This window comes from Sciurus vulgaris (assembly GCF_902686455.1).
Source record: "Sciurus vulgaris genome assembly, chromosome: 14".
NCBI classification, from domain to species: Eukaryota; Metazoa; Chordata; class Mammalia; order Rodentia; family Sciuridae; genus Sciurus; species Sciurus vulgaris.
The window spans coordinates 46,355,985-46,371,599 of record NC_136475.1 but is presented as its reverse complement, the minus strand read 5'-3'; the positions used below and the strand labels follow the sequence as shown (position 1 = coordinate 46,371,599).

At 35.8% G+C, this 15,615-nt stretch overlaps 1 protein-coding gene across 7 annotated transcripts in view; it reads left to right on the top strand.

Annotated features, from left to right (window-relative positions):
* The window catches only part of SANBR (SANT and BTB domain regulator of CSR), a 72,727-nt gene extending 68,393 nt beyond the window's left edge, over nt 1–4,334 (top strand). For all 7 annotated transcript variants that reach the window (XM_079109704.1, XM_079109703.1, XM_079109707.1 and 4 more), the window contains 2 exons: nt 1,462–1,553; nt 2,775–4,334. In XM_079109704.1, coding sequence (XP_078965830.1) covers nt 1,462–1,553; nt 2,775–2,811 — 129 coding nt within the window. In that variant the 3' untranslated portion in view covers nt 2,812–4,334. The remainder of the gene's footprint in view (nt 1–1,461; nt 1,554–2,774) is intronic.
* The last annotated feature ends 11,281 nt before the right edge of the window (nt 4,335–15,615 follow it).

Sequence of the window (15,615 nt, the reverse complement as noted above, 5' to 3'; positions counted from 1 at the left end):
TATACGTTGAAAGCTTGACTTAACTATGAACCTCAGCCAACCCTGAAGTATCAAATACTTCTGTGTGATAGACTGTCCTACCCGAAAGCTTCCCCTTCTTCATCATACCCTGTCACTTTTATCAGTAATGAATGTAAATTCAATGTAAGGAACCTATGCCTTAGTCCTCTGATTTTCATTGTAAGAATATTCCCAGTTTCCAGGTTGATAGGACATAAGCCCAATTGCTATCTACTCTTGCTAGTAGATAGATAAGTTATGTCCTAGAACGTGGTCCTTTGTCTTTTCTGTTTCAATTTCTGCAGTGCCTCAATAAGCCCTTTTATTTCAGAGACTTCTCAGCATCAAAAATTTTAGGTTTGGGCTGGGTTTGTGGCTCAGTGATAAGAGTTCTTGCCTAGCATGTGTGAGGCACTGGGTTTGATCCTCAGAACCACATAAAAATAAATAAATAAAATAAAGGTCTTGTGTCCATCTACAACTAAAAAATATGTTTTAAAAAAATTTTTAGGGGCTGGGGAGATAGCTCAGTTGGTAAAGTGCTTGCCTTGCAAGCACAAGGTCGTGGGTTTGATTCCCAGCACCACAAAAAAAAAAAAAAAAAAATTTTTTTAGGTTTGCCAGGCATGGTTGGAAGCACCTGTCATACCAGCAGCTTAGGAAGCTGAGGCATGAGGCCTCAGCAAAAGCAAGGTCCTAAGCAACTCTGTCTCTAAATAAAATACAAAATAGGCCTGGGAATGAGGCTCAGTGGTTGAGTGCCCCTGAATTCAATCCCCAATACCCCTCCAAAAAATTAGGTTTAGCAAATGGATGCAATATACATACAAAAAACTACAAACTCCAAATATATATAACGTGGATAAATACCCTCTACATTATACACTAAGTGAGAGAAGCAGGTGTACTATATGATCCTATACACACATGCACACACACACACACACACACACAATGTTCTGGAAAATACTAAGCTATGGAAACAGAAAATAGATAATCAGTGGTTGCCAGGAATTTATAGTAGTAGATGGATGACTTGAAAGGAACACGGTGGTAGAGCGGGGTGGATGTTTGTGACTCAGTGGTAGAGTCCTTACCTGGCATGTGTGAGGCCCTGGGTTCCATCCTTAGCACTGCATATAAATAAATAAATAAAATAAAAGATCCATTGACAACTAAAAAATATTTTAAAAAGGGGGGAGACGGGATTTTCTTGGGGGTGACAGAACTAGCTATATTGTCATTGTAACCATGGTTACAAAACTATATGCATTTGTTAAAACCCCAAACTATAGGCTAAAGGGATGAATTTTCCTGTTTATAAATTATACCCCTCCCAAAGTCTGAATTTTAAAGATTAAAAATACCATGATTAATTAATTTTAAAATATGCCATTTTAGTAAAGCAGAGCTTCTGTTTATTCCTTGAAAATAACTTAATTTTGCTTCTTTATTTTGTAGTTTGCAGGAGGTATTTATTCCAGGCTCGAAGCACAAATCAAAGCTGCAGTACCAGTCAGTGCACGGCAAAGCAGCTCAGAGAAAAACACAAGGTAAATCAGCAGAAACTAATTCAGAAGGCCATGACTTTGAAGTGATTTTTGAAGTGATTTTTTTTTTTTAAGTCAAAACACTGGAAGCACATCATTTGTGTTTGGTTTTATGATTTGCTTCAAGGATTAACCATCAAGGCAGTAATCAACCAGATTTTAACCCCAAAATTGAGATTTTAAAAGTTCATGAGCACAAAATAAATGAAAGCATAGGGTTTGTTTTTGTTTTTGTTTTAGTTTTCCATTTATTGGACTGGTTTCATAAACCAATGCTGATAAAAATGAAAGCTACAGTGCAACTGTGAATTAGCAAAATTTTTGTACTATTTGTAAATTATATATTATTACTTTATATAAATTCATGAAGTTTTTCCCATTCCTTGTTTTATTATTTTATTTTTCTTAACAAAATATAACTTGTAGAACTTATGTCATTTTACATCACAAATTTTCTTTTAAAGTTGAGATTTGAATATTAATACATTATGCATTCTAATGCCTTATCTATAATTCTGAAATATAGAAAGCTCAGAAAGTCAAAGGCTTTTTGGTGGGGGATCAGTTTGTACATTTGTGTCAATTCAAGCTTGAACTGAGACCAGCTGCAATGGTGCACACCTGTAATTGCCCATCTGCTCGGGATCACAGGTTCAAAGACTGGCTGAACAACTTAGTGAGATCTTATCTCAAAATAAATATTGCTTAAAAAGGGACTGGGGATTATAGGTTGGTGGTAGAGTGCTTCCCTATCCCTGTGTTCAATCCCCAGTACTGGGAGAAAATAAAAAACAAACTTGAAGTGATCCAGTCTAATATTTGTAGTCTTTACTTTTCTCACTTAAGTATTCATTTGTTTCACTGAAGAAACATTAATGTGTTTGATTAGAGGGCATTGGTCTTATACATTATGAATACCATATGATCTCTTAAAAATATGAATTCCAGCTGGGGATATAGCTCAGTTGGTAGAGTGCTTGCCTCATAAGCACAAAGCCCTGGATTCAAATCCCCAGCACCACAAAAAAAAAAAAAAAAAAATATATATATATATATATATATATATATGAATTCCAAAATATGTCTTCAAGAGGTTTACAAAATGTTTTATGGAACTACTTGAAGTTTCATTAAACTTTGACATCATCAAGCAGTCTAAAGCAGCAGCAACTTCCTGTTACTCTAGAAGCAACTCTGACCTTCTTTTCTGTTTAAAACATCTAGGTCTAAAAGTCGTTTTGGTCAAGGGCGTCCTGTATAAAGCATCTTAAAATATAAAAAGACAGAAGGTACCCTCCTGGACATCTGAAATTGCTCACTTCTTGAAGATCTTCAGAATGATAACTTCTCAATGTTCTATTTAATTGTTCTTGCAATTCACATAAATCACAATGCTAAGAGACAGATATAGTTAGGTTTTATGAAAATCTAATTGTAAATATGAAACTTCTTGTATCCAATTTTCTTTTAGTATGATTCTAGGTTATGTAGAAAACAATTTACAAATTTTGCATAGTTAAGATTCCTAATATTCGTTATCCATTATTTATTTGAAGAGAAGAGGCCTAAATGATTAAGTGGCTAGGTTTTTTTATGACCTTAAACATTAGGGAAACACAATTGGTAGTATTACTGTGCATGTGCACTGATCATAGTATGTCTTTCGGACTGTAAATCTTGGGTATAGCATTGAGAACTGCAGTTTATATGATGAAATTTCCAGTGATACTGATTATAAATCTGCATGAATATTAAGGAGCAACAGATCTCAAAACTGCATTAATAAAGTTTCAAGGTGAGGTGGGTATTTTAATACTATGTTGGGCCCAAGGGTTCTTTTCTTTTTCAGCATTTTTCCATAGAAAGTACAGTGCTTATGCAACTTTGGTTTTCAGTTTTTGATGCTTATCCATTGGTCATCTGAACTGGAATCACTGATCATTACTTTTTTTCTCTGTGAAGCTAGTCTCATTCTGAATTTGTTAAAATATCTATTGACAGTTTTAGGATAATAAATCGCTTCAGTAGTGTGACACACTCATTGTACAGTTCTCAGGGCTCTAGGAGATATATATATATATATATATATATATATATAAAACAAACTGTAACCATTCAGATAGCCCCTTAAAACAGTTATGATTGATAGTTACCTTACAGATATCTAAAAACTTCCCAAGTATGTCAGATGGGCAAAAAATTGCATATATTGAAGAAAAATAAAAATAAAATTCTGTTTTATAAATCATGTTTTAATTTTTCTAACCAGGCAGAAGGAGTGCTCAGGGAAAATTTGTTTCAAACCATAAGCACACAATAAATTATGTGTTTGAAAATTATTTATATATAGGTCTCTGAAAAACTTTAAGATGTACTGTTTCTATTTTTTAGTCTTTATTTGCCTTTTAGTAGAAATATCTTTAAATTATTCAGAGGACAGACTTGTAATGTATAACAGAAAATCAATTTCTTTTTAAATGTTCAAGTGTTATACTTAGTTTACACATACGGAAATCATTTTAGTGAATATTTTAGTTGATATATATGAAACTAGATGTTATTTGTTGTTATATGTATGACTTTGCATGTATGTAAATTTTTGAACTGTTTGGAAATTTTGTTCCAGTATATATTTGTTTCAATTGTTTGATACTTGGAAATAGATTATACCATATTTATATTCAAAAGAAAATGTTTTGTAGTACATTATATGTAAGCCCTGTTAAATAAGAGTCTTGTTTTGGTTTACCACATTCTCTGATAAAAAGGATTTGGGTTTGTTGTTCTTGTAGTACAAATTATACTATACTTTGTGCAGTGCTGTGATGGTCACAATTAGAAGAGAAAAATATGTTCTTTTGATTTTTAACTGATGGTGAAAATGCAAATTACTTCTCCACTGAGGAAACTATACCACTTAATTTACTTTTACAAACCAGAATTGGTCCAAATTTGATTCTCTTCAGAATGTGCTTTATATTTTGTTAATGTCCATCTGTATACATGGCACAAGTACCACCAAAAAACATTTTCTTTTCAGGAATTGGACACAGGGCCTGGCACATGTTAGACAAGTACTTTAGCACTGAGCTACATTTCCCAGACCTTTTTTTAAAAAAAATGTAACTGAACACAATACCTTTGTTTTATTTGTTTTTATGTGGTACTGAGGATCGAACCCAGTGCCTCACACATGTCAGTGGAGCGCTCTACCACTGAACCACAACCCCAGCCCCCAAAATTATTTTGAGATTGTCTCACTAAGTTGCCCGGGCTGTCATCAGACTTGCCTCTGCCTCCTAAGTAGCTGGGATTACAGGTGTGCAACACCACATCTGGCTCCATCAAGATTTTACTCAAACCCTTACTAGCAGTTCTTTTTTACCACATACTTTGAGGTTTACCTTACACTAATTCTGAATTCACATTTCTTAAATTGAAATAAAATTAGTGACAAAAGTCGTTTGGAAAGTCTCTTCATCTGAATTATTCCATATTGTCTGAGAAAGTTCTCTTTGTTCTGGATTCCATGAGTTTTCATGGAAAATTAGCTCTGTTTCAAGGTGAATTTTTTAAGTTTTGAGAGTATTTTGAATGGAGGTATCCTGGTAAGAATTTGGAAGATATTCAGGGGTAAAACACTGCCAAGGGGCTGGGGTGAAGCTCAGCCTTGGGTGCCTTCCCCAGCTCTTCAAAAATAAATATGTAGATGAGTAAAAACACTGCAGAAAAGATTATCTGATAACAATGCTGATTGCACGCAGTGCCGTTGTTTCGCCTGTTGTTTTCTGCTTAGGTAGGTATTATGAGATTTGCTAATTGCTTTGGAAACTGAGGCTGAAACTCTGTCATGTTCATCTGCTAATGGCAAATTTTAATAAATATAAAAAGGCTTTTGTCTCCAATACCTGGGAATAATTCTTCAGACAACTTTTGGCTATCATTGAGCAATGCTGCAAAACTCCCAGGAAAAAGGCTCTGGGATACCCAACCAGTCCAGTTCTCATAAGCTAACTTTCCTGCTCATCAAAAGATGATCTGCTGGGGAAGAAGACACAGGGATAACTTTCTTCTCATCCTTATTAGATTGTTGGAGAGACTGAGTTAATAAATCTAAATAATTAGCCCAGTATTTTCTGGCTTATGGTAAGCCCTCCATAAAGGTCAACTATTATTGTTACATTATTATATTAACATTTAGAAGGTTCCTTTAAATTCTTTAAGATGAAAGTTTGATATACTTCTTCCAGGAATTTGAAATACTGTTTTGTGTGCACTGACAAAAAGTCTTCTGCTTGGTCAAACTTATGTCAAACACTTCTAGGCCCATCTGTATTCTAGGCCCAGTTTTAGCTACAAATACTGCTAAGTCATTTTGGCAAGAACCCTCTATCCCCAGTACCTGACATTTGATCAGGTTCATCATGCACTATGTGGTGTCAGATCACCTGAACTGTTTTCAGCAAAAGCCTTAAGTTGGTTTAGCAGAATCTTCCCCCTGATGTTTCCTTTTAGTAATTTTCCACCCAACCACCCCACACTGCTCTTTAGCTATATCCTACATCTACTATTCCTTCTATATTACCTGCATCCCCATTATCATCACTCCCAATCATTAACATCTTTTACATGAAGTACTACAAAAGCCTAAGATATTTCCTGGCTTCCACGCCAACCTCTGTATAATATGTTGCATACAAAACAACTATAACAATTTTAAAATGCAAATCAGATCATACCACTCCCTTTCTTTATTCCAATTGTATCCTATCAGACCTAGAATAAAATCCAATCTCCATAACTTGGGTTTGCAAACTTTTGCATGGCTGGGCCCTGGCTGCTTCTGAGATCTTTTTCCTCTGGATTTCAACATTCTAGTCACAGCCTACCTGTTCCTACTAACAAAGAAGTTTATTTCCACCTTCCGTTCCTTCACCTTACCTATCCCACTATCTACAAGTTTATTCCCAGATGTTAGCTTAGATGTCACTTCCTCACGTGAGGCCTTTCCTGTCTGCCCAATATAAAAAAGCCACCACCAAATCATTCTCACCACCATTTTATTTCTGTGTCTTGACTTTACTACTGTTTATGATTTGCAGTCAGTCTCTCATGCTAGAATCTATGAGCTCCACAAGAACAGATACCTAGTCTGCTTGACCAGCACTGTGTCCCCAGAGCCTACAGCAGTAAGTAGAACAGCTGGCACCAACAAACATTTGGAAATCCAAGCTTGGTGCTATCTCCAAAGTCTGATCTGTCCCCACCTGGCATTTTAATTTCAACAAGCAGAGGCTTTGGGACAAATACCTCATTATGGGTTCTCAAGACTAGTCTGTCTGTCACCCTGTAGAAAGATATACTAGTCTGGTTTCACATAGACATGAACCCACATGAGTTCTGCTGCTTCACCTTCTGAGTACAGTAGAAATTTAAATAAGCTGACCTCTTGACTGTCTTTTTTCTCTCAACAGTGTACTAAACATCTTAATCAAAATTAACTAATGTGGGGTTTTGGCTCAGTGGTAGTGCGCTCACCTAGCATGCATTGAGGTCCTCAGTTCGATGCTCAACACCACATAAAAATGACATAAAGGTATTGTGTCTACCTACAACTGAAAAATAAAATAAAATAGTGGTAGGGGTGGGCTACCATTTAAAGATAAATTAATGTGAAAACTGTCAGGTTTGCTTCAGATATTTTAAAAGGAATAAAGTATTTCTAATAGAGCTGGTTAGGGAGTCAACCAACAAAAACAGCAATGGGAACCTCAGATGGCTAAACTGGCAATGGCGTGAGTACAATACAAGTCAGAGAAGGGAGAAATGAGAATTCATGAAGAGGTGAGATTCTTGAGCAGGGGATAATTTCATTAATCAGCTAAACAAAAAGATAAGGATATAGGTGGGGGAATAACATGAGTCAAGGTCAAGTGTTTCATGTGGCCTAATAACTATAGCTAATATTTTTTGAGCACTTATTGTGTCAGTGTTCCGAATGCTTTACATATATGTGTTGACTTGTTTCATACATCAGAATTATCATTGAGAGTATGCTGAGGAAGGAGTCTCACACACTCAAAGCCAACCTTAGCAACTTAGCAAGTCCCTAAGCAACTTAGTGTGAGACCCTGTCTCAAAAAAATAAAATAAAAAGGGCTGAGGATGTGGCTCAGTGTCAGAATAATTTTATTATTTTTATTTATTTTTATTTTGAGACAGGGTCTCATTAAATTGTTTATGGCATCCCTAAATTGCCCAGGCCAGCCTTGAATTTGCAATCCTCCTGCCTCAACCTCACGAGTTGCTGAAATTTCAGGCATGCACCACTGCACCCAACTCAGAATTATTTTACATCAGAAACAAATACTTAAAGGGACCTCTAAAGTACATGCATTTTTAGCCATAAATACTCATTAATATCCTGGTGCAGTGGTGCACTCCTAGAATCCCAGGGGTACCCAGGAGGCTGAGGCAGGAGGATCTTAAGTTCAAGGTCAGACTAGGCAACCTAGAACCTGTCTCAAAATAAAAATAAAAGGGTGGGGGATGTAGCTCTGGTTGAGCACCCCTGGGTTCAATCCCTAGTACACCCCCAAAAAATATATGTGCAGTCACTAATCACATGAGTATATGAAGCCATAATCAGGGATGACAGCTGGTTCTTTCTTCAGTAATAGAACTGAGTATTTTTTAAATGACATCTGACTTTGTTCAACAAATGGATGTTAATGCTTATCTGATAGTGGCTCTGGAATTGGGCCTAGGGTCAGTATATTTAGGGTCAGGTTACTCTATTGGGCAGACAAATTGAAAACATACTTCTATGTGAAAGATAATCTTTAATAGACCAACACTGCAAACCAGTCAAAAATGTGTTCAGGAACATAAAAGATCAGGAAAATATAAATTTTGACAACAGAACATTACCATGAGGTGGCACTAAAAGTATAAGAAAAACATTGAATTAAGTTACTTAATTCAATGTTACTTATACATTATACTGTGTTTTTTGTTTTTTTGTTTTTTTTTGTTTTTTTTTTTTTTTGGTACTGGAGATTGAACACAGGACAGCTTAAACCACTAAGCCGCATCTCCCGCCTCTTTTTTTAATTTTTGAGACGGGATTGTGCAGAATTGCTTAGGACCTTGCTAAATGGCCAAAGCTGATTTTGAACTTGATCTTTCTGCCTCAGCCTCCTGAACTACTGGGATTATAGGCATGTGCCACCACACCCAGCCACAATACACTTTTAAATTTAGCCTTCCTCACTAAGTGTGCATATGCATATTGTTTATAGAAAGAAACAAAGTATTAGAGAAAGAGCTGGTAAGAAAAATTATAACTAAAATATATAAGGAATCCTAGAAGGCAAGTAAGACAGGAAAGAAAGCAGATCAACCACTAACAAGATGAAATTTAAATTTGATGCCCTTCAAACATCAGAATTGCTTATTTTCAGATCCAGGACTTTTGTATTTATTCCACAGGTTCCATAAGCGTTTAGAATCCCTAATAGTTCTGAAAAGTTGAAAGGGGAAAAAATGTTTAAATAGTCTGAACAAACAAAAATAAGCAATGTTAAGCAAATTAATGCAAATTCTCAAATAATAATGTGTCTCCCTTTAGAAAATACCTCTAGCAAAGCCAGGTGCCAGTATGAGTGCCTGTAATCCCAGTTACTCAGGAAGTTCAGGCACGAGGATCTCAAGTTTGAGCCTGGGCAATTTGATATGACACTGTCTTAAAAATAAAGTGAAAAGGCTAGGGATATAGCTCAGTGGTCGAGTGTCCCTGGGTTCAATCCCTAGTAGTATGAATAATAATAACAATAATAATTCTTTTAGCAAAACTACACCTCTAAACATGTAAATTAAGGTCCATGTTACCTAACCTGCTAAACTCTGCACACTGTCTTCACTGCAGTTGAACCTGCCACCCTCATCCTTCCTATCTGTGGAAAAGACAGTCATAGAAAAATGTTGGATAGGTTTACACCAGTGTGTTAATAGAGGTTATTTCAGAGTTGGAACAGAGTAGGTACAATTACAGATGCTTTTTCTTTTATTTTTTTCTTGCCTATACTTTTTAAAAAACATTTTATTAGTTGTTGATGGACCTTTATTTTATTTACTTATTTATATGTGGTGCTGAGACTCAAACCCAGTGCCTCACACATGCTAGGCAAGCACTCTATCACTGAACAACAACCCCAGCCCACCACTACTTTCATTTTAATTATTTGTAAATATTTCAAATGGACAGAAAATGTAGAAGATAATATAAAGAGACATTCAGGTAGTTATCACCCAGCATTTCAACATAGGAGCTTTAGGGTTGTGTTTTTTGTTTGTTTGTTTGTTTGTTTTATATAAGAAATGAAACATTCCAAATCCTCTCATCCTATATCCTCCTCATCTTTCCCAGAACTAAACATTTCCCTGAATTTGATATTTATTAGGCCTATGCATGTTGTTATACTTCTACATATTATATATGTCCTCAATGTAATACGCTTTGTAAATATCATACAATGACTTTTTACTACATATATGTGATTTTCTTAGACTATCGTGTTTTTAAGATTTACATGTTTTGGAACAGGTAGCTTAAATTTATTTTAGCTACTCTGTGGTAATGTGATCTATGAATCTACCAAAATATATTTATCCATTTCTTGCTAACAGATATTAAGGTTATTTTCTGTTTTTTTCTTTCAAATAACACTGCAGGAAAGATTTCTGATCATTCTTTTTATGAATATATAGGTTGAAGAGCATGCACATCATCAACTAAACATTTCCAAACTTTTCTCCAGGGTTGTGCCAGCTTGGGCTACAACCAGCCATGTAAGTGAGCATTTGTTCTAGTTCCTTGCCAACAATTGGAGTTGTATCAGTCAGGGTGCCCAAATTATGCTGCAAGAACAAACAACTGCAAAATCTCAGTGGCTTAATTCAAAGGTTTATTTCTGCTCTTGAAGCTCTGGTCATCACAGTCACTCAGGGATCCAGGTGGATGGAGGTCCCCACTTGATACTTGCTTTCATGAGATAGGGTAGGGGACTCCAGGGGCTCAACACTGGCCCTTAAGGTATCTGCACAGAAATGGCACACATCACTTCTGCTCACATTTAATTGACAAAAACAAGTCACATTGTTTACATCTAACTCCAAAGTGTTCCCTTTCCTACCTTTAGGATCTGAATGTTTGTGAATGGGCCACAGGTAGTGACAGACTAAGTTTTACCCAATCCAATAACTATGAAATAGTCTGGTTTTTTTTTTTTTTTTTTTGTGCATGTGTATGTTTATATGACCTGGTTATTAGGGAGTTGGACATATGCGTATATGTTTATCAGTCACTAATGTTCCCTCTTGAAAAGTGTTTGTTCATGTTCTCTGCCTATTCTCTTGATCCATTTGTGCAGCTATAACAGAATACCACAGACTGGGGATTTTTTTTCTTTTCATGTTTTTGTATTGGTGCATTATAGTTGTACATAATGGTGGGATTCATTGTTACATGTTTATACGTGCACACAATATATTTGGTCAGTATCATTCCCCAGTGTCATTCCCCTTTCCCTCCCCTCCTCCTACTGCAGTGCATTCCTCCACTCTACTGATCTCCCTTTGATTTTCATCCACCCCCACACCTCTCTTTTCCTTTTTCTACTCTAGCTTCCACATATGCAAGAAAACATATGACCCTTGACCTTCTGTGTTTATTTCACTTAACCTAATGGTCACCAGTGTCATCCATTTTCCTGCAAATGACATGAATTAATTTTTCTTATGGCTGAATAAAATATATATACCACATTATCTTTATCCATTCATTCACTGACAGACACCTAGGCTGGGTTCATAGTTTGGCTATTATGAATTGTGCTGCTGTAACATGGGTATGCATGCATTGCTGTAGTATTTTCATTCTTTAGGATAACTACCCAGCAGTGGTATATCTGAGTCATATGGTGGTTCGATTCCTAATCACTTGAGGAATCCATACTGATTACCATAGTGGTTGTACTAAGTTACAATTCCACCAACCAACAGTGTAAAAGTGTTCCTTTTCCTCCACATCTTCTCCAGCATTTATTAATGTGTGTATTCTTGTTGGCTGCCATTCTGAAAACTCAATGTATTTAAAAAAAAATTTTTTTAGTTGTAAATGGACACAATACCTTTATTTTATTTTTATGTGGTGTTGAGGATCAAACCCAGTGCCTCACATGTGCAAGGCAAGTACTCCACCACTGAGCTACAACCCCAGCCCTCTAAGTGTATTTTTTATTTGCATTTCCCTAATTGCTAATGATGTTGAATATTTTTCATATATTTGTTAACCATTTGCACATTTCTTCTTTTGAGAAGTATCTGTTTGGTTCATTTGTCCATTAGTGTTAACTGGGTTACTTTGGGTGTATTTATTTATTATTTTATTTATTATTTTGGGATGTGTGTGTGTGTGTGTGTGTGAAGTTTTTTGAGTTCTTTGTATATTCTGGACATTGTTCCTCTGTCAGAAGAGTAGCTGGCAAAGATTTTCTCCCGTTCTGTAAGTTCTCTTTTCACACTGTTGTTTTTTTGTTGTGTGGAAACTTTTTAATTCCATGCCATCCTACTCTTGGCATTATTTCCTGAGCTTTAGGGGTTCTATTGAGAAAGTCATTGTCTGTGCCTGAAAGCTGGAGTGTTGTCCCCATGATTTATTCTAGAAGTTGCATAGTTTCTGGTCTAATTCCAAGGTATTTGATACATTTTGAGTTGATTTTTGTGCAGTGTGAGAAATGAGTCTAGTTTCATTCTTATACCTATGAATAACCAGTTTTCCCAGCACCATTTGTTAAAAAGGCTCTTTTTTCTCCGGTATGTTTTTGCCACCTTTGTCAAGGATCAGAGAACTGTATCTCTGTGGGTTTTCCTGTCTTCTATTCTACACCACTGGTCTCTGTATCTGTTCTTAATGCCAGTGCCATGTAGTTTTCACTACTATAACTCTACAGAGATAATTTGAAGTCAGGTGGTGTGATGCCTATGGCATTGCTTTTTTGGCTTAAAATTACTTTGGTTATTCTGGTTCTTTTATTCTTCCAAGTGAATTTTAGGACTATTTTTTCTAGTTCTATGAAGAAAATTATTGGTATTTTGATGGGGATCGCACTGAATCTGTATATTGCTTTTGGTAATAATGGCCATTTTAACAATATCAATTCTGCCCATCCCTGAACATGGGAGATCTTTCCATCTTCTTGTGTCTTCTTCAATTTCTTTCTTCAATGCTCTATTGTTTTCATTGTAGAGGTCTTTTACCTCCTTGGTTAGATTTATTCCTAGGTTTTGTTTGTTTGTTTGTTTGTTTGTTTGTTTGAGGCTATTGTGAATGGAACTGTTTTCCTGATTTCTTCATCAGCAGATTATTGGCATATAAGAAAGCTATTGATTTCTGTATGTTGATTTTGTAAACTGCCCCTTTGCCAAATTTATTAGCTCTAGGAGTCTTCTGGTAGAGTTTGTTTTGTTTTGTTTAGTTTTGTTTTGTATATTCTAGGTATAAGATCATATCTGCAAACAGTGATACTTTGATATCTTCCTTTTCTATTTTTATCCCTTTTATTTCCTTCTTTTGCTTAATTGCTCTGACTAGCAATGTATTAAATAGGAGTGGTGAGAGTGGACATCCTTGTCCCAGATTTTAAACAAAATGCTTTCAGTTTTTCCCCATTTGCTTGAAGATGGCTTTGGGTCTCTTTTTGTATTTTTACCTGCTTTCTCAGGTTACCACTATCCAAAATATATTTAAGTATTTGCTGAATTGACATGAGCTGATCTCCTGACTCCACCAGGCTCACCCTTCCATTCTCTCCAGTGCTGTCCTCAGAGTAGGTCATCATTGCCTGCTGTCATTGAGTTATCTCTGAGGCCCTGTTCTGACACCATCCTTGTGTGTGCTATCATTAGTGTCTTATTTGTGAAATCAATTCCCAAAATGAATAGCCTGGGTTCTTTTCAATGAACAGATATCATATAAAAATCAAAGAATTATTCTTTGATTTAACTTTTTACGCATGTGCCATACTGGATCGAATGCAGGGTGCTCTACCTCTAAGCTAATCTGCAACCCTTTTTATTTTTTATTTCAAGTCAGGGTCTCTCTAAGTTGCTGAGGCTGCCTTCAACTTTCCATCCTCCTGCCTCAGCCTCCCAAATTGCTGGGATTACAGGTACCACCATGCTCAGTTTAACTTTGTAAAGTTGAGTGGTAAAATTTTTTAAATATCCAATTCAAAGAAGCTACTGGATTTAAAATATCTTAAACAATATGGTACTAGCATATACACAAAGACAAGTGGAACAGAAGAAAGAACCCAGAAATAAACCCTCACATATAAAGCTAAATGATTTTCTTTCTTTTTTTTTTTTTTGGTTCTGGGGATCAAACCCAGCAAGCACTCTACTAACTAAGCCATCTCCCCAGCCCATGCTGAATGATTTTTAACAAGGCACTGGGAAAACTATATATCCACATGGGAAAGAATGAAGTTGAACCCTTACCTAACATCATTGATACAAATTGACTCAAAATTATCAAAAACCTAAATATAAGAAAATATAGGGTGGTTGGGACTGTGGCTCAATGGTAAAGTGCTCGCCTAGAATGCGTGAGGCCCTGGGTTTGAGCCTCAGCATCACATAAATATAAAATAAAGGTACTGTGTCCACCTACAATCAAAAACAAAAATAAACTTTAAAAAATTAAAAAAAAAAAAAGAAAATATAGGGGGCTGGGGTCATGGCTCAGTGGTAGAGCACTTACCTGGCATGCGTGAGGCACTGGGTTTGATTCTCAGCACCACATAAAAATAAAGGTATTGTGTCCACCTACAACTAAAAAATATTTGAAAAAAATATATAGGGAAAAGTTTCATGACATTGGATTTGCCAGTGATTTCTTTGATTTGACACTAAAGGTACAAGGAAAGAGGAAAATAAAGGAGACAAATTCAACTTCTTAAAAATCAAAAGACAGTATCAACAGAGTAAAAAAAAGCAACTCACAGAATGGGAGAAAATATTTGCTAATTATATATCTCTAATAAAGGATCAAATTCAGAATATAGAGAGAACACCTAAAAATTCAACAACCATGGAGCTGGGGTTGTGGCTCAGCGGTAGGGCACTTACCTAGCACCTGTGAGCACTGGGTTTGATCCCCAGCACCACATATAAGTAAATAAAATAAAGGTATTGTGTCCATCTACAACTAAAAGAAATATTTAAAAAAAATTCAACAACCACAAATAAACACCACCATTACAAAATGGGCGAAGGAGACTGGTTCAATGGTACAGCACTAGCCTAGCATGTTTGAGGCTCTGAGTTCAATCCCCAGCACTGCAAAAATAAACAAACAAAAAATGGACAAAAGACTTGCTATGGTTCAAAAATTTATGTCCTCCATCCCCCAAATTCATGTTAAAAATCAGAAACCTGATGGTATTAGGAGGTGGGGCCATTGCTAGGTATGGAGGGAATACGCAACTATTATTTAATGTGTACAGAATTTCAGTTTTGCAAGATGAAAAGTTCTGTAGATGAATTGATGGCATCAGTTAGGCAAGTGTGAATGTATTTACCACTGCTGAACTTACACTTAAAAGAAGTTAAGATGGTAAGTTTATGTTATGTGTTATTTTACCACATTAAAAATAGAAAAAAGGTATCTTTAACATACAACAGGATCAAATCACAAAAACATTCATGCAAACAAAAAAAAGTCAGATACAGAAAAGTTCTTTACTACTGTATTTTTACATACTCTTATGCTTTGGCAGCACAATTACTAAAGTTAGAACAACAGAGATTAGCATGGCTCTTGTGCAAGAATGGTACGCAAATTTATGTGGTGTACCATATTTTTGTCATGTATATTTTACCACAATGAAAAATATATTCAAAAGAGAGACTGCATACACTATCAGTCAGTTTAACGAACTGTTAAAAACTGTTATCTATAATGACAGCAAGCAGATCAAAGGTTGCCTGGCTCCAAAGACCA